Source organism: Aquarana catesbeiana, linkage group LG11 (genome assembly GCF_042186555.1).
Source record: "Aquarana catesbeiana isolate 2022-GZ linkage group LG11, ASM4218655v1, whole genome shotgun sequence".
In the NCBI taxonomy this organism is placed as follows: domain Eukaryota; kingdom Metazoa; phylum Chordata; class Amphibia; order Anura; family Ranidae; genus Aquarana; species Aquarana catesbeiana.
The window spans coordinates 115,620,337-115,641,361 of record NC_133334.1 but is presented as its reverse complement, the minus strand read 5'-3'; the positions used below and the strand labels follow the sequence as shown (position 1 = coordinate 115,641,361).

The 21,025-nt window shown below is 40.8% G+C and overlaps 1 protein-coding gene across 1 annotated transcript in view; it reads right to left on the bottom strand.

Annotated features, from left to right (window-relative positions):
• Positions 1-7,133: 7,133 nt before the first annotated feature.
• DRD4 (dopamine receptor D4) overlaps positions 7,134-21,025 on the bottom strand; it is a 189,810-nt gene continuing 175,918 nt past the window's right edge. Inside the window, exon 4 of the mRNA XM_073604924.1 lies at positions 7,134-9,785. Coding sequence (XP_073461025.1) covers positions 9,583-9,785 — 203 coding nt within the window. The 3' untranslated portion in view covers positions 7,134-9,582. The remainder of the gene's footprint in view (positions 9,786-21,025) is intronic.

Sequence of the window (21,025 nt, the reverse complement as noted above, 5' to 3'; positions counted from 1 at the left end):
CAATGCCATTAACCTATCAGACATAACCAAAGCAGTTCATAGAAATTACACTTTCGAGCGCCTCTTAGCAATAAACTCTTTACAATGCAAAAAATTTGATAAACAATGGTCAATATGGTCCAAAAGTTAATGTTTTTATTGATGGTTCTGTTTCTATTAACGTTTGACTAATGAAAACAAGAAAAACACAACGCACAGTGAACATACTCTGCTTATGTTAAATGTTTACATGCCTCTTGAACAACTAATTAACTAAATGAAAATTTCTGAGAATGTATATCACCGGATTGTATACAACCTGAATGTGTATATCACTTTTCTCCCTTCCTTTTATGTTGTAAAACATATTCTTTTCTAAAAACTTCAATAAAAACCATTGAAAGGAACTACTCCAGCAGTTATGCCTCATACATACGGCCGGACTTCCTGACAGAAAAAGTCAGATGGGAGCTTTCGGTCGGACGTTCCGACCGTGTGTATGACTTTTTCTGTCGGCATTTCCAATGGACTCAGATATAGAACATGTTCTAAATCTTTCCGTCAGAAATGCCGCCGGAGTTTAGCCCGTTGGCAAGTCCGGCTGTGTGTACGCGGCATTACACATTTTTTTTAACTAATGATTATCACCTTGGAAGAAATTTGTTTGTAAAATATGTTACCATTATCATAACTTTTTGTCCTTTCCTTGGTCAGATATTTAGGATTTGATCTTCTGTTCCAATATTTGTCATAGTTCTTTTAGGAATCATTTTGTTTTATAAGAAAAAGCTTTTTTACCTTCTGACACATGATCTTTGACACTGTGGGACCATTGCATAGATTAAACAAACTGTCATTTGACATGAGCAGGATGATCAATGGTTTTCTGACTTCTTAGCATTGACTTCCATGAAGTCTGGGCTGCCAGTTATGTATGATCTCACATTGGGTTGTAACCATTGAATGTTGTGGGGCTAATGCAATTTGTGGATCTAATATTTTTAAAGATTAGAACATCTTGTCTTACCTACCTTAAAAACCAAAGTGTCAAAAAAAAAATGTGAGTAAGAGCCATGCCTATGAGGGCCAGGACAAGGGGTGGGCAGGATTGGACACTGCCCAGGGCGCAACAGTAGGTGGGGCCTTCTTACTGCTTCTACGTTCTAAAACAGTGATAAGTAAACAGGGTCAGGCTGTAGCTTTATGTCTACTTTGACAGCTACAGATGTAAAAATCAAGAAAATGGCCATAATTGTCCAGTGCAAACCATGGACAGCTGGGGTGAAGGGGGCAGTAAATAAGCACAAGGCGGTACACCCATTTTACAACATGCACTAGGAGTGGGGGAGAGGGTTCAGTTTTACATCCGTGCTCAGGGCGCTGAGTGAACCTGTCCCTGTACTGAAGCCTCAAGTGGTCAAGTGGTGAAGTAAGATGAATCTTGGGCAAGAGCAATTTTGGTTTTGAAACTCTCATTTGCCTTTTTACTCCATCTGCTTCCTGCTTATGAAGACAGTTAAACAAATGTTGCAGTGATTCAGAACCTTCTCAAATGTCTAAGACAGATACTCATATGCTTCTTGCATCATTACAACTTAAATCATGAAGGGGGAGCTTATCATCAAGATAGAGAATGAATAGCTACATTGTTATTGCATTGATTGATAAGAAGATGGCTACAAATCTTGGCTCCATACTCCACTCCATAGTATTGTAACTGAAGTCTCATTCTTTGATTGGAGGGTGTTCTGCCCCGATCAGATAAAGAAATCTGGAAAGGTCAAGGTCATTCTGCAGAGGCAAGAAAAGAAGCAGGTGCATTTTTCATAGGTAGAAGCTAGACGCCAGGAAATAAAAAAAGGTTTATATGGTGTTGAAAAAATGATCATTGTACTTGGCTGTGTTTTTGTGCTTTGTTACAGAGCACATTGTTAAAATCGAATGGCCTGTAAAGATAAAACACCTATTGTGTCTTTTAGAGATTGTTCTTTGAGTGAGTTATGGCTACACGCATACATTGATTACCTTGTGCCAGGTCTCCCAGTGCATTTGTCACCATGGGACCTAACAGTATACATGGAACAGAAAAACAGGAGTTACATAAAACCTCCTCCAGAACCTAAATACATGACCCCTGTTAAAGCTAAGGTACAAAACACTTTTCTAGTCCAAGGTTCCTGATATTTTTCAGATAAATATATAGAAATTTTGAGACATGTCAACGAAGTGCCTCAATTTGACTTCAATAGTATCTAATTAACTATTCTGGATAATAGACTTCTGTTAGTAGTTTTCCACATCTTCCAGTTTCTACCTGCAAAGCTGAAGGTACATAATGTAAGTCTGGTTAATTTCTTATATATTTATTTTATATAAAGGCATTGATTTGAGAAGAAATATATCATCTGTCGTTTTTTTTTTTTTCTGTGTACAAGCCCTGATTGGGTGATACGCGTTAGAGGGGTGTTCCTAAGGCGGGGGCAGGCTTTGCCATGTTTGTGGATGATTTTTACAATAAACATCAATGCTTTTGGCCAATCCAGTGTGCGAGGATGCACATATTCGCAGCTTCACAGAAGTAGGTCTTCACCCAAGGGCAGGGCAGCCATCAGAAATTTGAGACCACTTACACAGCTTTCAGCCTGGGCCTAACCACCAACATTCCCCCTGGCCTATTCACTAGCCGTCCCACCGAATCCGCCCACTGGCCATCCCACCAAGTCCTTTTAGTGCACCCACTTTTATTTTAACACTCTTACAACTTAATATATGAAAATGAAGTGAATTCCAAGTCATCAGTGCTTTAAAGAGTTAACAGTAAGGAGTTATATCTTGGCCAAATAATATGAAGCCTGCCACCATGACAAGGTAGACTGTTTTGAGCAGGACCCTACACTAACACGAACTGCACTACCCTTTCAATGCCCCAGACACCTACCTATCTCTATAAAAAAAACCCTGACAACTACCAACCTCTATATAAGACCCCCGAGATACTGACCTCTATATAAGACCCTCCAACACAATGACCTCTATATAAGTCCCCCTGACACTTACCGACCCCTATATAAGACTCCAGACACCTACCGACCTCTATATAAGACCCCCTGACACCTACCATCCTCTATTTACTGTAAGATCCTTTGACGCCTACCGACCACTATACCTACTGAACACCAGGGCTTTTTTTCTCAGAGAATAGGTGACGTAACTCTCCCTCCTGAGCCATCTACCCGCCCCCAACCACACCCAAACCTGTCCCAAACTCCACCCCCAACCACACCTTCCTTAGGGTAGAGAAGTACAGCAGTACCAAATAATAGTAATAAGTTAAGGCTAAGAACATAGGCATATGATTGAGGAATATGTAACACCTAAAGTACAGGACTCAGGAGTGCATAACACATAGGGCCCGGAAGTGTGTACTGTGCAGTTGGAAGTGTGTATCACACAGGGCGCAGAAAAAAAAAATCAGCAAAAGTGACAGTACTAACATTCAATGTGAAGTGTCCCTTGTGCTCAGAAATATGCAACGTATTGCCCTGTGTACAGAGTGCAGGGGTCAGGGATATGTAACATATAGCCCAGCACACAGAGTGCAGCAATAAAGCATATGTATTATGCAGTCCAGCATACACAATGCAAGGCTCAGGAGTATGTAACGCAAAACCCATTGTACAGAATTCAGGAATACCATTAATATGTAACATACACTGTAAAAGATGTGTAACATACAGCACAGCATATAGAGTATAGCAGTTCTTGAATATGTAATGTACAAGGTATGTTACAAAATTCTCACCACTGCACCCTGCATGCTGTGCCATATATTACATACTTTTGGTCATACTTTTGGTCACTGAACTCTGTATGCTTTACTGTCCCACAGTAAATTTCCCTGGTCTTCCCCAAGCAAAACCTCCTTCCCTTAAGTATCCCCCTCAAAGTAACCATCAAATTCTCACCTCTGCACACCTCTTTGTTTACCTTTGTGTCCTCCATCCACAGCTTGCCTGTGCAACCCTCATTCACAGCTCACCTATTTTTTTCCCCTGTTCACAGCTCAACTCTGCATCCCTATCAACAATTAACCTTAGCACCCCCCCATCCACAATTCACCTTTGCCCCCTTTTCAAAATCTCACCTCTGCACCCCTCCAACTACAGCTTACAACCCCAGTCCACAACTCACCTCTGCACCCCCATTCTCATTATCTCCTCTCTGCTAAAATTGCCCCCAGCTCCCCTATCTGCATAACACCCCCCCACACACACACACACACTCACATACTCCAGTTATCCTCTCTGCACAAATCTCCCCCTTTCCCAGTTCTCCTCTCTGCAGAAATCTCACCCTTTCCCAGGTCTTTCTGCACAAATCTCCCCCTTTCCCAGTTCTCCTCTCTGCACAAATCTCCACCCACCTGCTTTCCTCTCTGCTAAAATTGCCCCCAGCTCCCCTATCTGCATAAATTCCCCCACACATACACACTTTCCCAGTTCTCCGCTCAGCAAAACCTTTACCAGCTCTCCTCTCTGCTAAAATCCCCCCAGATCTCCTCTCTGCTAACCCCCCCCCAGCTCTCCCCTCTGCACAAGTTACCCCCACCTCTCCTCTCTGCACAACTTACCCCATCTCTCCGCTCTGCTAAAAATCCCCCCAGCTCTCCTCTCTGCTAAAATCCCCCCCCCAGTTCTCTTCTCTGCTAAAATCCCCCTAGCTCTCCACTCTGCACAAATTACCCCCCTACCTCTCCTCTCTACTAGACTTCCCCCTGCTCTCCTCTGTCCACAAATCACTCCCCCCCCCCGCTGCTAAAATCCCCCCCCCCCGCTCTCCTCTCTGCTAAATTTTCCCCCTTAGCTCTCCTCTGTGCACAAATAACACCCCCTCACTTCTCTCTGCTAGACCCCCCCCCAGCTCTTCTCTGTGTACAAATTGCCCCCCTCATCTCTCCTCTCTGCTAAAATCCCCCCCATCTCCTCTCTGCTAAAATCCCACCTCAGCTCCCCTCTGCTAAAATCCCACCAAACTCTCCTCTTTGCACAAATCCCCCCCAGCTCGTTACATTGTACAGATTCTCCCCCAACCCCCCCCCCCCCATTTTCCTTTTCCTTTTTCCTTTTCAGTTCTCCTCTGTACAAATTCCCCAAAACCCCACTTATGCAGTTCTCTCTGCACACATTCACTCTCCTGAACGCTATTCCCCTCTCCCCTCTTTCACAGCTCCCTTACCTCTTCTGGAAATCCACCAATGTATATGGTATGCTCGGGCTCTTTTCTTTTAAACTCGGCACAGTACAGTGAGGATTGGAGAGCTCTGCCCATCAGAACTGTCAGAGTAGTGGCAGCAGGCGGGGATGCTAGCTGCCTCTCGGATCACCACAAGCAGCTGCAGTGCTGGGACCCCACACACTAGGGATCGAGGGCAGGACTCACCAGGGCTCACTTATACAGAGAAGACGATAGAGGAAGTGAGTTGTGCAGAAAAGTTCCTCTACCGGCTAATATGTTACATGACAGGTCGGAGAAGAGAGAGATGCCAAAGGTGCCGTAAAGGTGTTCTGGCAGAAAAAAAGGCCCGCTGACCATTATATAAAACTTCCAAATACCTACCAACCTCTATATATGACCCCCCTGCCACTTACCAACCTCTATATAAAACCCCCTGACACATACCTCTATATAAGACCGCTTGAAACCCACTTACATATATATAAGACCCCTGACACCTACCTCTAAATCAGACTCCTGACAATTGCCTTCCTCTATATAAGACTCACTGACACCCACCTAACTCTATATAAGCCCCCCTCACTCCCCACTATATTTACAGATCCCCCATCACCAAGGAGTGCAGGGGATTGATCAGAGGGGTCCCTCTCTCCCATCCAGGAATACTGACCCCTTCAGGAGAAGAAGACCCCTGAGCAGGAGTGCATGGGGGCAATATAAAAAGACCCCCTCCATCCAGCAATACAAAAATAGGGAGACCCCCCCCCACCAGAAATACAGGAACCCTCTCCCCCTGCAGTTAAAGGAGGCTCCCAGTTAAATGGACTGCAGTGGGGCAAGCAGAGGGAACCCCAACACAGACCCCTCTGCCCACTCCTCTCCAGGATAAGGAGACCCCAGCTAGGATGATTGCGGGGGGGTGATCAGTGGGGATCCCAAAACAGACCCCCCTCCAGGAGGAGACCCACAGTTAGTAGGACTGCAGGGGAGTGATCAGAGGAGACCCCAACCCAGACCCACCTGCCCACCCTTCTCCAGTAAAGGGAGACCCACAGCTAGAAGGGCTGCAGCCAGCTGTCTTCTGAGGCTGCCCCCCCACCGTTATGGCGATAGTGACTCATAGAGGAAGACTCTCGGTAGCGGAACAGGAGGAGGAAATCCTGTATTGTCCTGCTGCTCCCGCTGCTCACTCTGCTAGCCACAGCTATTATCCCCTCCCTCCCTGTAAACAGGACAGGTGATCTTGGCGGCTGTTGGATCCAGAGGAAAGCAAAGCTGGTAAGCCTTTGCTGTGAGTTCCCTGCCTCTAGATAATAATCTTCTACCCAGGGTAAGTGCCACTTCTGCCCACTCTAGTCCTGGCCCTGGTCAGCAGCAACAACTCCTTCATTGGGGCTCCCGGCCCCCTACATGTGTATGGACTGCTTCCCCTGATATCAGCCCTGCCCGTGGGGCAGCATATATGAGTATATAGTATGTGTTTGTGCTGAGAGCGTGCTGCACAGTGTGCTTTCAGAACAGAGACTGAGCTGTCATTGACAGCCCTATGTCTCATACTATCAATCAGGAGCTGAGAATCTCAGTTCTCGACCACATGATCACTGTGATAGACTGTGATTGGCTATCACAGTGATCAGTCACTGTACAGCCCTCCTGTGTTTTTTTTTTTTTTTTTTAAAAACATTTTTCCTCCTTGTGAATGGATAAAAAAGATACCATGTATTTCTATTTGTATATCAGTTGTCTGGCTAAACCTCATCAATATTAGGTATCAGTCCCAAAATCAAGGAATAAGATTCACAAGGTAAACATGAGGTACAACCAAGAGACTTTGTGATACCAGCGAAGTATGAGACAAGTATATAGATAATAAAATCAAGTATTTATTAGAAACATTTTAAGAATCACCCCCTTAGACTACATTCTAGGGGAAATATAAAAATATCAAACACATTGAACAGATAAAAGAATTTGTGAATTATGACACAGTAGTCCTGATTGCATAAATCCAGAGCCATGACGCGTTTCGACCCTTACAGCCTTCTTTAGGGGGGTGGCAGTGATTGGCAAATCAGCAAGCTCTCTAAAGTACAAAAATACAGTAGGTATACATAAAAAATAGTCGGTCAGCCGCCACAATCAACCCCCAGCTGCAAGCAGCGAGTTTGGTGCTGCTTTGCACCACTGACATTGGCTCTTGTGTGACACATGACCAAGCCAATTTCCCATTTATATATGCCGTGTACACATGGTCGGACTTGCCAATGGGATAGCCTCCAATGGAAAAATTTAGAACATGTTCTATATCTAAGTCCATCGGAAATTCCAACAGAAAAAGTCCGATGGGGCATACACACGGTCGGAATATCCGACCAAAAGCTTCCATCTGACTTTTTCTGTCGGAAATTCCGACTGTGTGTACGGGGCATTACACATGCAAAGTTACAAAGTCCCCTCTCCTCCATTTTTCTTTTTTGTGGGGTGAGATATGCCTTGTGTCATTGCAGTCTTGATTAAGAGAGAAGATTTTTTGTGGATATGGTGATATATGGGGCTCTTCCATTAGTTGTTATTTGTGTCCACATGGTTGAGTGTACCCGTATCGCATATCTGAGAGATAGATAATCTGATAATAGATAATCTGGGCAAATGATAGATGACCCATATCTTCAGTAAGACAGTATTTACTAGCATATCTTCTCTTTTTCTGTTCATCTCAATTTTATATGTGGCCAATAGATGGGAGGAGAGACAGATATACCCCCATCTCTTGATACCAGGTGGTTGTTGGTAAGTAGACCTTTAATTTACAAATCCTCGAATACAGCCTGGAGCCTTTATATTGAATATAGGAGGAATTTATAACCCTCATATCGTCTATATGTATATATTCAAGAGAAGTTTTCACCATTTAAACTTAGTAGATGTTAATATCACCACATAGAGATAGAATGTTGATTTTTATATATAATGGCATTGACCTCATCCTATAGGTATACCTGATACGGTCATTTACATACTTTTTATGATTTCAAATAAAGGTTAAGTTTTAATTAAGTGGGCTTTGGTGCATAGGGAAGTGCACCCTCGTCTAGTTCTAGTTTAAAGTTAAAAAGTTGCAAAATTGTGTTCCAGTGTCAAGATTTGTTTTACCTTCCATCAACAAGGAGAGCGTGGACTCAGCTTGCCTCCTGTACCTGGGGTTCGAGTGGTGACGGGGGGCAGATACTTGGAGCAGAGAGTTCTCTCAGTTTGATGCTATCCAAACACACTTATTAGTAGAACAGGGAAGGGTTACAGCCTACCTAAGGTTTTTTACTTCTGTGGGGAGTTTTCAGCACACGTCCTGTCCAGATAACTGGTTATACCTTATTTATGAAGTGAGGTAGATCTTCCCAATAAAGACCCAGACCACAATGAAAACATGATACAGGTTCTAAACCATCAGTACTTCAAAACTATGAATAAAAGTTTTGTCTAGATTTCTCCTTTAAGTTGAGATGGCAAGTTAAATCTAAAATTATATTTCTGGCTAAGAACAGAACTTTTGAGGGGCTGTAAAACAATGGTTTCACTGTAGAGTTTATTGAGGACTTTTTCTTTAGTGCAGGGATTATTTTACCAAGAAATACACTAAAACATTTTTATACCAAATATTCTGTTTATTGAACTATACAAAATCTCCTGTTCTGCATCATGGGAAGTCATTACAGGAAGATATCTCAGCAGTACCATTTGTGGCCATTGCATGGCAAAGATGTTAATGTTTCTCAAGAACCATCCCTTATGTGATTAAAACATTAGTACATGGTGGCTGCTATGGACAGCTAGAACTGCTCCTTGCTTCTGCACGGCAGAAAGTGGTTATGCCTGTAGAGATAGCAACGTCAGTATTTACTTCCACTTACAGAAAGCTCTTCATAACAAACTCTACTGCTTGAGCGGCATGTTTTTTCTTTTACATTTTAAACCCAGCAATGAACCTGGAGTCGTTGATCTAATGTTGAAGTACTTGTTCTCAGATACAATTTCATGGAATAGAGCTGCAAGAGAATTGAAATGATGCCTGAAGTTGACCATTCCTACTGTATATTTGTTTTACATTCCAGCATTTATAGTAAACATTCATAATTTGTAGACTGATAGCAGTTCCACAGAAATAAACTGAAAATTATACCAGATCTGCCTCAGAACCACTCATGCATTGTGGTCACACACTATATAATTTCCATGTATAGTTGCTTAACTTGTTGACTTGACAGGCCAGTTTTACAATTTGGGTGAGGCCAACGCTCAGAAGAGTTGAGTTCTCAAGCATGTACAAGATCAGGACATACTGCCCACACTGTTGTCCATCATTCAAAGTGGTCAGCAGCACATTCGAAGCACTTTACGGAAATAGTTTCTAAACTCGGTGTTGAAGATTGTGTAGATAACAGGATTCAAGGCGCTGTTTACGTATCCTAACCATGTGACAGTGCTGAAGAGAGGCTCTGGAATGTAACAAGTCTCGCACAGTGCGCGTGTAATGTGCACCACGAAAAACGGTGTCCAGCAGAAAAGAAAAGCACCTGGAAAAGAATTAGAAAAGAATTCCATTAGTAAGATGAAATAAAAATATCAATTAAAAACTCTCAAATAAAGAGCAAGCAGCACATCAAGAACAGTCTATGTCAATTATCACCAAACCTGCTAAAGCTTGGGCTATTCAATATTAAAGTGCATGTAAAACCTTATTTTTTTTTCCCCATAAAAACATATTATTCTCACCTGCTCTGTGCAATGGTTTTGCACAGAGCAGCCCCACCCCTCCTTTTATGGGATCCCCCGCCAGCGCTCCTGACACCTCTTTGGCGAGTGCCCCCATAGGAAGCCGCTTTCTTAAGGGGGCACTCGTGTGGGTTCAGTCTTGAGCCAAGCTACCTGCAACCATAGACACAGACAGTGGGGCTCAGCCCCGCCCCCTGCCTCCTTGTCACAGGATTGTATTAATCTGCCCTGTGAGGAGGGAGAGAGTGCAGAGAGTCCTTGCTCTTGTGCACACTGGTGGATTGAGTTTGGGCTCAGGTAAATATTTGGGGAGGTTGGGGGATCCTGGTAGAGAATGCCTTAAGGTAACAACCCTTGAAGTGGTTGTTAAGCCACTCTAACCTGTATACATCATCAGCACTGCCTCCTATTATAGTATCCCCCTCTGTGTGTGATTTATAAAAATAAATGCTGCAAATACCTAATTTCAATGTTGAGATTACTATCACATGACTGGCCAGCTTTCTCCTTTTCTCCGCTGAGAGATGCAGTGGGCGGGGCTGAGATTCCTCTGCTGATGTCAGTCTGAAGGGGAGGAGAGAGCTGGCTGGTCATGTGATTGCAATCTCGGCTTTTAAATTAGGTGTTTACAGCATTTATATTTACACTGCAATAGGAGGCAGTGCTGATGGTGTATACAGGTTAGTGTTATGAGAGCAGCAGGAGGGGCGGCTCACACAGACAGAGAGGGCAGGAGGGAGGAGGACACAGGAGCAGAGAGGAGAGCAGATAGCAGGCTGCTGATGACAGAGGCAAATAAACTGACCACGGTGTCAGGGCTCAGCAGCCATGTTGCAACGTGGTCAGTTTACAGAGGGGTGGGGAGAAACTGGCAGTATCAGACAGGTTTTTTAGGTATTACAAGGGGCCAAATGTATTAAACTGTATCTGTAGCTTTTTTTTTTTTTTTATACAGAGTAGGTAAATTTTGTAAATTATGTATCGAAAACCAAAACTTTCGTTTCATTTTGTAGTAGGAAACCTGTCATGTTTTTTTGGGTGTCCAATTGGGTATCCCCCATTGGAAGATGTCCCCTTATAACTTGCTTTGGTGTGAACCATAAAAATAATGGATTTTCCTCACTCTGTGTCCCAGTAAAATATGGAAAATCTACATAGCAGGGGAGACAGATATTAAAAACGCCACATGGTCTTTGTTTGGGCATAAACCAATAAAAAGAGATGGTTCAATGATGGAGGCAGAAGAAAGGCCTTAAATCAGGGATTAATCTGTTACTTTTTAATTATTAGAGTTCATAGTTGATATGGACTTGCCAAAGCGAAGGCATGAAGTAAAAACACCCACCACAAAAAAAGTTATGTATGCTAAATTAAACTGTCAAAACTAATACACGATCGACATCTGTGTGCTGTTTATGGTACTCATGTTTACAGGATGGCGCAATGGAAGGAATGGGAAAACAATAAAGGATTTCTGTGTTCTTAGGCCAGCCAATCACAGCACAGGTAACATGGACCATGGCCCCCATGAAGCACCCATTGTTTTTATCTCTGTTTTACAAATCTCAAATTGAATTAAAAACCTGCAATATAAAATTATAAGGATGGGTATTAAAATAATGGGTTTTCTTACCCCTGCACGCCTAAAGGTTTAAACAAATCTTAATGCCTAAGCACAATTTTGCAACTTTGACACGTGTTAGTAAAACCGTACGTGCATCCAGGTGGATTATACCTTGCTTTTTTCAGGACAAATTGGGCTTTCATTTGGTAGTAAATGGTTATGGATATATCCTGATTTTTTTTTTTTTTTTTCAAAAGAAAACTGGACCAAAATAGTAACAAAAATATATATATTTTAAATGTAGTTATATATATTTTTTTGTTACTGTCATAACCTACCACCGAAGAAAAACCCAAAATAAATTCTCCTGCTCCTGGCAATCGCAGTATTACCACATATGTGTATGTTATTTGTTGTTTGTACCTGTAGTACAGCCCAGAAACAATAGCACGCATTTTGTTTTGTTTTTTGTCCTACTTAAAACACACTGACACTAGCTGATACTGATACTAGTTAAAAAAAAACCCTGCCCAAAATATACTGACCTTGACCTTTGACCCTTACTTGACCCAAACACTAACCCTGGCACTGACCTAGATCAAACTTTTATCTAGGTATTTATTTTTTTATTTATATTTTTTAGTACACATTGTCTCTTTCCTCTCAATTCACAGAGAGAGAGAGAAAAATACAAGGGTGGGCTTCACAATGACTGATCACTGTGGTAGCCAATCAGAGGCTACTACAGTGATCAGGTGACCCGAAATCGGGAGATCCAGGTCCCAATCGATAGTACAGGGCCTGGGGCTCTCGGTAAGCCCCCTGGTCTCTGTGCTGGGAGTGTGCTGTGCGGCACGCTTCCAGCAAAAAGGGAGGTACGCATATATGCAGCCCCAGTGCATTGGGACTGTATATATGTGTTATGTTGGCGTCAAGGGCTTAAGAGTATTGATGCTTGTCAGGTATCCATTTCTTCTGGTAAAAATGTTTCAAAATTGCTCACCTTGCTATATAGGAGCCTTTTAAGTTGGTTTCAGATGACATTAACATGTTCAAATAGGCACACTATTCCATATTTACTATAGTTCATTAAATGCAGCTAGCAAAAGCTAAACCTTTCCTAAAAGCTCACAATGAATATTTTAGTGGCGGTTAAAAGAGTTTACCTATAAACAAAAATCTAGTGTCCAAATGATCAGTAGATGCAAAAAAATAAGCCTCAAAGAAGGGTGCAAATAAAGTGCAAATCAAGTCTTTACTGTTTGGCCCTGCCTTAAACCCCAGCTATAAATATATATAGAAAGAAAGAAAAACTGCGCTAGAAAAATATATATATAAAGCAGCAGCTATCAGTGAGGTAAACACAACAAACAAATGGAAAATAGAAAAGCTTCGCATAAAAATTAAATAAAAATCATAAATAAATTCTCTGTGAAAAATTATTTTGATTGGTGGAAATAGCAAACCAAAAAAAAGGAGCCATTAAAGATTCTTAAAACCCTCTGCAGGGCTCAAAGCAAGCACAGGATGTTAGGAATTATCTATAAAAGCATTAACGTCCACGTCGACATTCAATCCATAGGGTACATATGTCCTGATCTTATGGATCCAAGACATTTCAAGCTTGGAAATTTCTCGCACCATAGAGCTCCCCCGCCAATAAGGTCTATATTTATTAATCCCTAAAAAAAGGGTATTGGAGGGGTCTCTATTATGCACTAGACGATAATGTTTTGAAACTGAATGGTTTCTGAACCCAGATAAAATATTGGTAATATGCTCATTGAGCCTGACTTGAAGAGGGCGTTTGGTCCGTCCAATATATTGCAAGCCACACGGGCATTGCAACAAATATACCACGCCCAAAGTGGAGCAAGTAATAAATGGGGTGATAGTGTACATCTTACTAGTACTTGTGGATTCAAAAATCTGGGTCCTTCTATGTGTGCAACTATTTAAGGAGCAAACCCGAAATTTCCTACATTGATAAAAACCTGTTAGCTGGTCAAAAAAAGTGGTTCTATTTACTGGAGGATCTAAAACATTAGGGGCCACTCTATTTCTGAGTGAAGGAGCCCCTCTAAACACTATCTTTGGTCTAGGTGGCAAAACTTTATTCAAAATTTTATCATTATTGACAATATGCGTGTGTTTAGAGACTATCTGCTTTACCTTTTTATGCTGAAGGGAATATGTGGTGATAAAGGGTACTCCTAAATCTTGGCCTAAATTGCTATTCCAAGGTTTATCTCGGAGTAGTAGTTCCCTATCCATCCCCTGCACTTCATTAAATACAGGTAACAACGTGTCCATGGTATATCCTTTTTCAAGAAACCTACCAGTAAGTATGTTACTCCGTGTTAAAAATACCCGTGAGTCAGAGCAATTCCTACGCAATCTCATGTATTGGCTCTTATGTATTGAATTAAGCCAGGGGCGATGATGACAACTATCTAATGAGATGTAGGAATTGCGATTGGTATTTTTAAAAAAAGTGGATGTAGACAAAACGCCACCCTCAGTAGTCAGAGTCAGGTCTAAAAAATTTTATCTGAGTCTGACTCATCTCAAAATTAAGATGAATACCCCGATCATTTAGATTAAGAGAGGACATGAACTCATTAAGTTCCTGGCCATCACCAATCCCATAGGAGGAGAATGTCATCAATATACTTAGCCCACAGGATAAGATGGGAACTCCTGTGGGCATAGATGACATCCTCCTCCCACTTGGCCATGAACAAATAAGCCAAGCTGGGGGCATATTTAGCCCCCATAGCAACTCCAGGACTTTGGCGATAAAATTTGTTGGAAAACCAAAAATAATTATGGGAGGCTGCATATTCAAGAAGCTCCATAATTTCCAACAAATTTTATCGCCAAAGTCGTGGAGTTGCTTTGGGGGCTAAATATGCCCCCAGCTTGGCTAATTTGTTCATGGCCAAGTGGGAGGAGGATGTCATCTATGCCCACAGGAGTTCCCATCTTATCCTGTGGGCTAGGTATATTGATGACATCCTCCTCCTATGGGATGGTGATGGCCAGGAACTTAATGAGTTCATGTCCTCTCTTAATCTAAATGATCAGGGTATTCATCTTAATTTTGAGATGGGTCAGACTTAGATAAATTTTTTAGACCTGACTCTGACTATTGAGGGTTTCATTCGGTTTCAAAACATTATCGTCTAGTGCATAATAGAGACCCCTCCAATACCCTTTTTTAGGGATTGATAAATATAGACCTTATTGGCGGGGGAGCTCTATGGTGCGAGAAATTTCCAAGCTTGAAATGTCTTGGATCCATAAGATCAGGACATATGTACCCTATGGATTGAATGTCGACGTGGACGTTAATGCTTTTATAGATAATTCCTAACATCCTGTGCTTGCTTTGAGCCCTGCAGAGGGTTTTAAGAACCTTTAATGGCTCCTTTTTTTGGTTTGTTATTTACCATTTTAATATTAAATGGGTTTATTTATAATTTTTTATTAGACATGTCAAATATATATTTTTTACTGGTATAATTTAATATGATTAATGTCACACTACCAGTTTAATTTTTCATCAGTTTTCTTATAAAAATGTTTTTTATCAGACATGTTAAACATTTTTTCTTACTAGTATAATCGAATATAACTTTACACATAGGTTGGACTTGATGGACTTGTGTCTTTTTTCAACCTCACCTACCTACTATGTAACTATGTGTCATCATATTGCAGTCTTAGGCCTCTATAATAATCTAAATTTTATTTTAATAGTCTTATTTTCATATTGGTCTGATATTTGATGATAGCAGCCATTTAAGATCCTGAGTGATGGTTTAAATTACATATTTTTCTATTTTTTATATTTTTATAATTATTGGCTTTGAATAAATTAATTTGATCCCTTTATGCAAACTTAAGGCTTAATATATTTTTAATTGAATATACTTTTTAATTTATTAGAATGGAGATGCATCTCTCCTATTCTTTTTAGTTTGTAATGGCAATAAATGGTTGCGCCCACACTTAAGATGGCACTTTGTAACTCTCCCTGCGGGACTCAAAGCGAGGCTTGGTGTGCATATAAATGGTGGTTGTTCAGCATGCTGCCCGTTCCCCATTGAAAACGTCAAATCTGTGACGAAACGCGTTTGGGAGGTACGAGCTGACGTCACCACGTCGCCCCATTGAGGTGGACGGGAGTTTGTTTGTTGCCGGCCGGCTTCGATTTATCCTCTGTATCACTCTTATACAAGTTCGCTTGTAAGTGCTATTCTTCTTTTTTAATAATAAACCAGTTTATACGTTATCACGCTATTAGGCATTGTTCTATTCTTTTTGGGATTGGTCCTATGTACACCATGTGAGCCGTGGAGCCTTCGGATGAGGCTGCGGGGATGGATCATCCACAACTTCTGTTTATCTAGCTGGTTTTCCATATGATGGTTAAGACAATTGCCTTCTTGAGTCTGGCATCTGGTAAGCACACTCTTTGTGTGGTGTTGGTGCACATTCTAATCCCTTCACTGTTAGAGGCTAAGCTGATGTCCCACATATCTGCAGGATTCACACTTGCTATTTTATCATCTGGTAAGCAGGTTCTCCGTGTGGTGTTGCTGCACTTATTGATTCCTACACAGGTTGATGGTTCACATACCTATATGATTTGCACTCAATATTTGCGATCTGGTAAGGAGCCCCTTTGTGTGGTGTTTGCGGTCACCAAATTTAAAACACTGGGTGTTTAATATATGAAATTTTTTCACAATGTGAGTGTCACTCCTATCTATATATGTCACAATAATTTATGTGTCAGTATTACGCTATGTTGCTATTTTATATTTTTTTGGGATAATTAATTTTACGTGGATTTAATGCACATCCATCATGAGTGAAACTCGTTAGACCCTACTGTGACTGGTTTACATCAAGGCTGAGGCCGGGTTAAAGCCACCTGCTTGATTGGCTTACAATCTGGTAAGCATACCATCTATCAGCTGGGGATATATTCCGCTTTACCCAATCACTGAGGGTTATTATTCGGAAAGTTGGGACTAATAATTTGAACTTTTTGAATCACCAATCAAAATAATTTTTCACAGAGAATTTATTTATGATTTTTATTTAATTTTTATGCGTGGCTTTTCTATTTTCCATAAATATATATAAACAGGCCACATCTCAAGCCACACCCCTATTTTGCCACTTAAAACAATACTTTGAATTACCCTATTTTTTAAAGTATACACCTTAAGGTAATCTCTTTTTTTGCTACAATTTTGGGGAAATGAAGAAACATGCCAATACTGAGGGGGTTAAACACGGGGCTTGGTAAAGGTGCAGTAAATACATTAATGTACAGGTCATACACAGAGGAAAAAGGCAGTGAATGGGTTAATGTACTGGCCACATACAGTAGGAGGATAGAGCTGAAGGAGTTAATGTTCAAATGGGCAGGATAAGGGAGGTGGGGGATTAATATACAGGTCGTATGAAGACAGCATTATAGCTAGTATGTGTAGGACAGGAGAGGGTCAGGAAAAGGATGAAAAAGAATAAAAAGATTTGTGTGTCAATGCAACAGAATGAATGAAGTGTAAATAAAACAAAAGTTATTGCGCAGGTACAGAACAATTCAAATAAACAAAGTAGGTGAAAGCCGCTGGCAACACCACAACGGAACAATTTGTGTTAAACCATATATACTGTAAGACATACTTTGCCGTGCTAAATCGTGAAAAAGTGAAACAATAAAGAATCAATATCAAAACAGTTCATGTAGCGCTCCAAAAACAATTTCAATGGTGATGATAAGCAAAAAGTCTCTTGCTGGGTGTCCAATGAGTGAATGGGATGCTGTATAAAACTTCACCCGAGTGCACCTCCACCATGAGTCATACAAAATGCTTGCTTACCAGAACGCTAGACTCCAAATGATGAGTCCAGACATGCAGTGGATAGTAAACTGACGGTCAGAACAATTTCCTCTGCTTTAGGCTGAAGAGGATGGTGTCATGGCTGACAGTGCAAATCGTTCCAATTCACAACCCATGAGGAAGAAAGAAATTGCCCACATAGTGTAAAACAGTATAGTGTTTTATTAAGACAAAGTGATGCTAAGAACTTACAGAAATCCAGATAAAAGGCAGCATAAGAAAGTCAAAAGTTCCCAGGAACTGGTCCACTTGTAAACAGATTTGGCTTGCGTGGTCACATCAGACATGGACTCCGCCCTACATGTTTCGTCAGAAACGACATCATCGGGGGCATGGAGTCCATGTCTGTCCCCAAGCAACTATATACTGTCTGGAGCAGAAAGAGCACAGCTGTCCCCACTAATCCAATCGGGTTGCCAGTTGTATAGGAATAGATGGCCAAGCCTCGTTCTGAGAATTAAAAATGGCTGCCTTTATAGCAAGCCTCGTTCTCTAAACAAGATGGCTGTTTATGCCGTTATGGTAGAGAAATGACCAAGCCTCAGTGTCAAAATACAAAGACAACTAGACCTCATGATGAATGGAGACACCAAAGTGTCACCCCTGGACATGAATCCCGGTCCACAGGGAACAAAAAACTAAAATAAATAAAAACTGGTTAGTCCGAATAAGTATGTATGACCAAGAAAATAATAATATTCAAAACAATAATTAAAAACAATACAATTCAAAACAATAATTAATAAATGGGATGTCCCATACAAACCTGATGCTATCAAGTCTGGTTGAATGTACTAGCTATAAAAAACAAGTGATCATAATGGGAAAAAAATACATCCCAATTTTTAGTCTTTTTTTATGAAAAAAATATAAAAAAACATATATGATGTGTTTAAAAAAATTATAAAAAAATTGGAAAGCATATTTGGGAAAGACAGGGGGATGTGGCTATCCTCTTTCCGCAAGGGACCCCAACACAGTTAGTGGTAATAGTGTCCAAATCAAAATGCTATTGCACAATACATTATGTTAATATGAGTATAAATCTGTAGTATACAAACAGGAGAACCAAAAATGAGAGCTATTAATGAAAGCAGTAATGTGCCAATCCACGTTCATACCATGGGGGACATAAGAGTTTAACTCATAAATCCACCTGACCTCCATCTGGAAACCCCCCCTTTTTGGTGGATCCTCCTCTCCAAGGTGGCATGTATTTGTCTAATGCCACAAAGGAGGTTCCCCTGGGGTCTCTGTTGTGACAACATGTGAAATGTTTGGGTACCTTATGTTGCTTATTACCTTTTCTGATATTATTAATATGTTGGTTCACCCGTATTGAAATGGTTCTAGTTGTTCTCCCTACATATTGCTTACCGCATGGACATGTGATAAGATACACCACATTTTTTGTTGTACATGTAATAAAATGCTTGATAGGATAAGTTTTAGCTGTTGTAGTGGAGAAGTTACATGTTTTGTGTTTCCCACTGCTGTTAACTTGACATACTGCACACGTGTTGCAAGGGTAATCACCCCCTAAATTGTGAAAAAAGTTGTCCGTTTAGAGGGATCCATAATATTGGGAGCTATACTTGCCTGTAGGGAAGGTAATCCCTCAAAGACAACCCTGATTTATTTGGGAGTATTTACCCAAAACCCCATCATTTTCTAATACAGACCAATGTTTTTTGAAAATCTTTTTTTATTTGATAATGTTGCCTGGAAAAAGTTGTGATAAAGGACCATTTGAAATTCTGAGTCTCATTGGGTTTTGCCTTGTCTGCTATCAAAAAATTCCTATCAAGACTCCTAATTTCCTTGTCCAAAATTGGTGCATTGTTGCCCTTTTCAATAAATCTATTCTTCAAAAGAGGTACTTGAGTGTCAAAGTCACTGACCATGGTACAGTTACGTTTCAGTCTGATGAACTGATTTTGAGGTACTGATTCAAGCCAAATAAAAAAGATCTTCAAAAAACATTGGTCTGTATTGAAAAATGATAGGTTCTTACCCTTGCAAAAAGTGTGCAGTATGTCAATTTAGCAGCAGTGGGGAACACAAAACATGTGCCTTCTCCTCCACCACAACAGCTAAAACTCATCCTATCAATCATTTTATTACATGAACAACAAACAATGTGGTGTATCTTATCACATGTCCATGCGGTAAGCAATATGTGGGGAGAACAACTAGAACCTTTTCAATACGGGTGAATGAACATATCAATAACATCAGAAAAGGTAAAAAGAAACATACTGTACGGTACAAACAAACATTTCACACATTGTCACAACAGAGACCCCAAGGGAACCTCCTTTGTGGCAATAGAAAAATACACGCCACCTTGGAGAGGATAATCCACCAAAAGGTGGATTTCTCAGATGGAGGTCAGGTGGATTTTTGAGTTAAAGTCTGATGTCCCCCATAGTATGAATGTGGATTGGGACATTAATGCTTTCATTATTACTCTTGATAGGTCTCATTTTTGGTTCTCTTGTTTGTATACTACAGATATGTACTTATATTAACATCATTAATTGCACAACAGCATTTTGATTTGGACACTATTACCACTAACTGTGTTGGGGTCCCTTGCGGAAAGAGGATACCCACATCATATATGTTTTCTATATTTTTTTTATAAAAAAGACTAAAAAGATTTTATACATATATCTTCTCTGGCATAATATGGGATTTTTTTTCCCCATTCTGATCACTTGTTTTTTATAGATAGTACATTCAACCGAATTTGATAGTATGCAGTTTGTATGGGACATCACATTTATTAATTATTGTTTTGAAAATTATTATTTTGTTGGTCATATATACTTATTCAGACTAACCAGTTTTTATTTATTTTGTTTTTTTTGTTCATTTTGGAGCGCCTGTGGACCGGGATTCATGTCCTGGGGTGACATCTAGGATGAGGTCCGATTGTCTTTGTATTCTGAAACCGAGGCTCGGTTATCTATCTCGGTGCACAAATGTCCATCTTGTTTTCAGAACGAGGCTTGGCTATCTGGCTTGCTATAAAGGCGGCCATATTTAATTCTCAGAATGAGGCTTGGCTATCCATTCCAATATAACGGCGGACATATTGACCACCTTGTTTTCAGGACAAGGCTTGGCTATCTGGCTTGCTATAAAGACGGCATCTTTAATTCTCAGAACAAGGCTTGGCCATCTATTCCGATACGGCGGCCATATTAGCTGGCAGCCCAATTGGATTAGTGGGGACAGCTGTGCTCTTTCTGCCCTGGACAGTATATATTTGCATGGGGAGGGACATGGACTCCATGCCCCCGGTGGCGTCACCTCTGATGAAACATGTAGGGCGGAGTCCATGATTGATGTGACCACGCAAGCCAAATCTGTTTAGAAGCGGACCAGTTCCTGGGAACTTTTGACTCTTATGCTGGCTTTTATCTGGATTTCTGTAAGTTCTTAGCATCACTTTGTCTTAATAAAACACCATTCATTTTTACACTATGTGGGCAATTTCTTTCTTCCTCATGGGTTGTGGTTTGGAGCAATTTGCACTGTTAGCCAT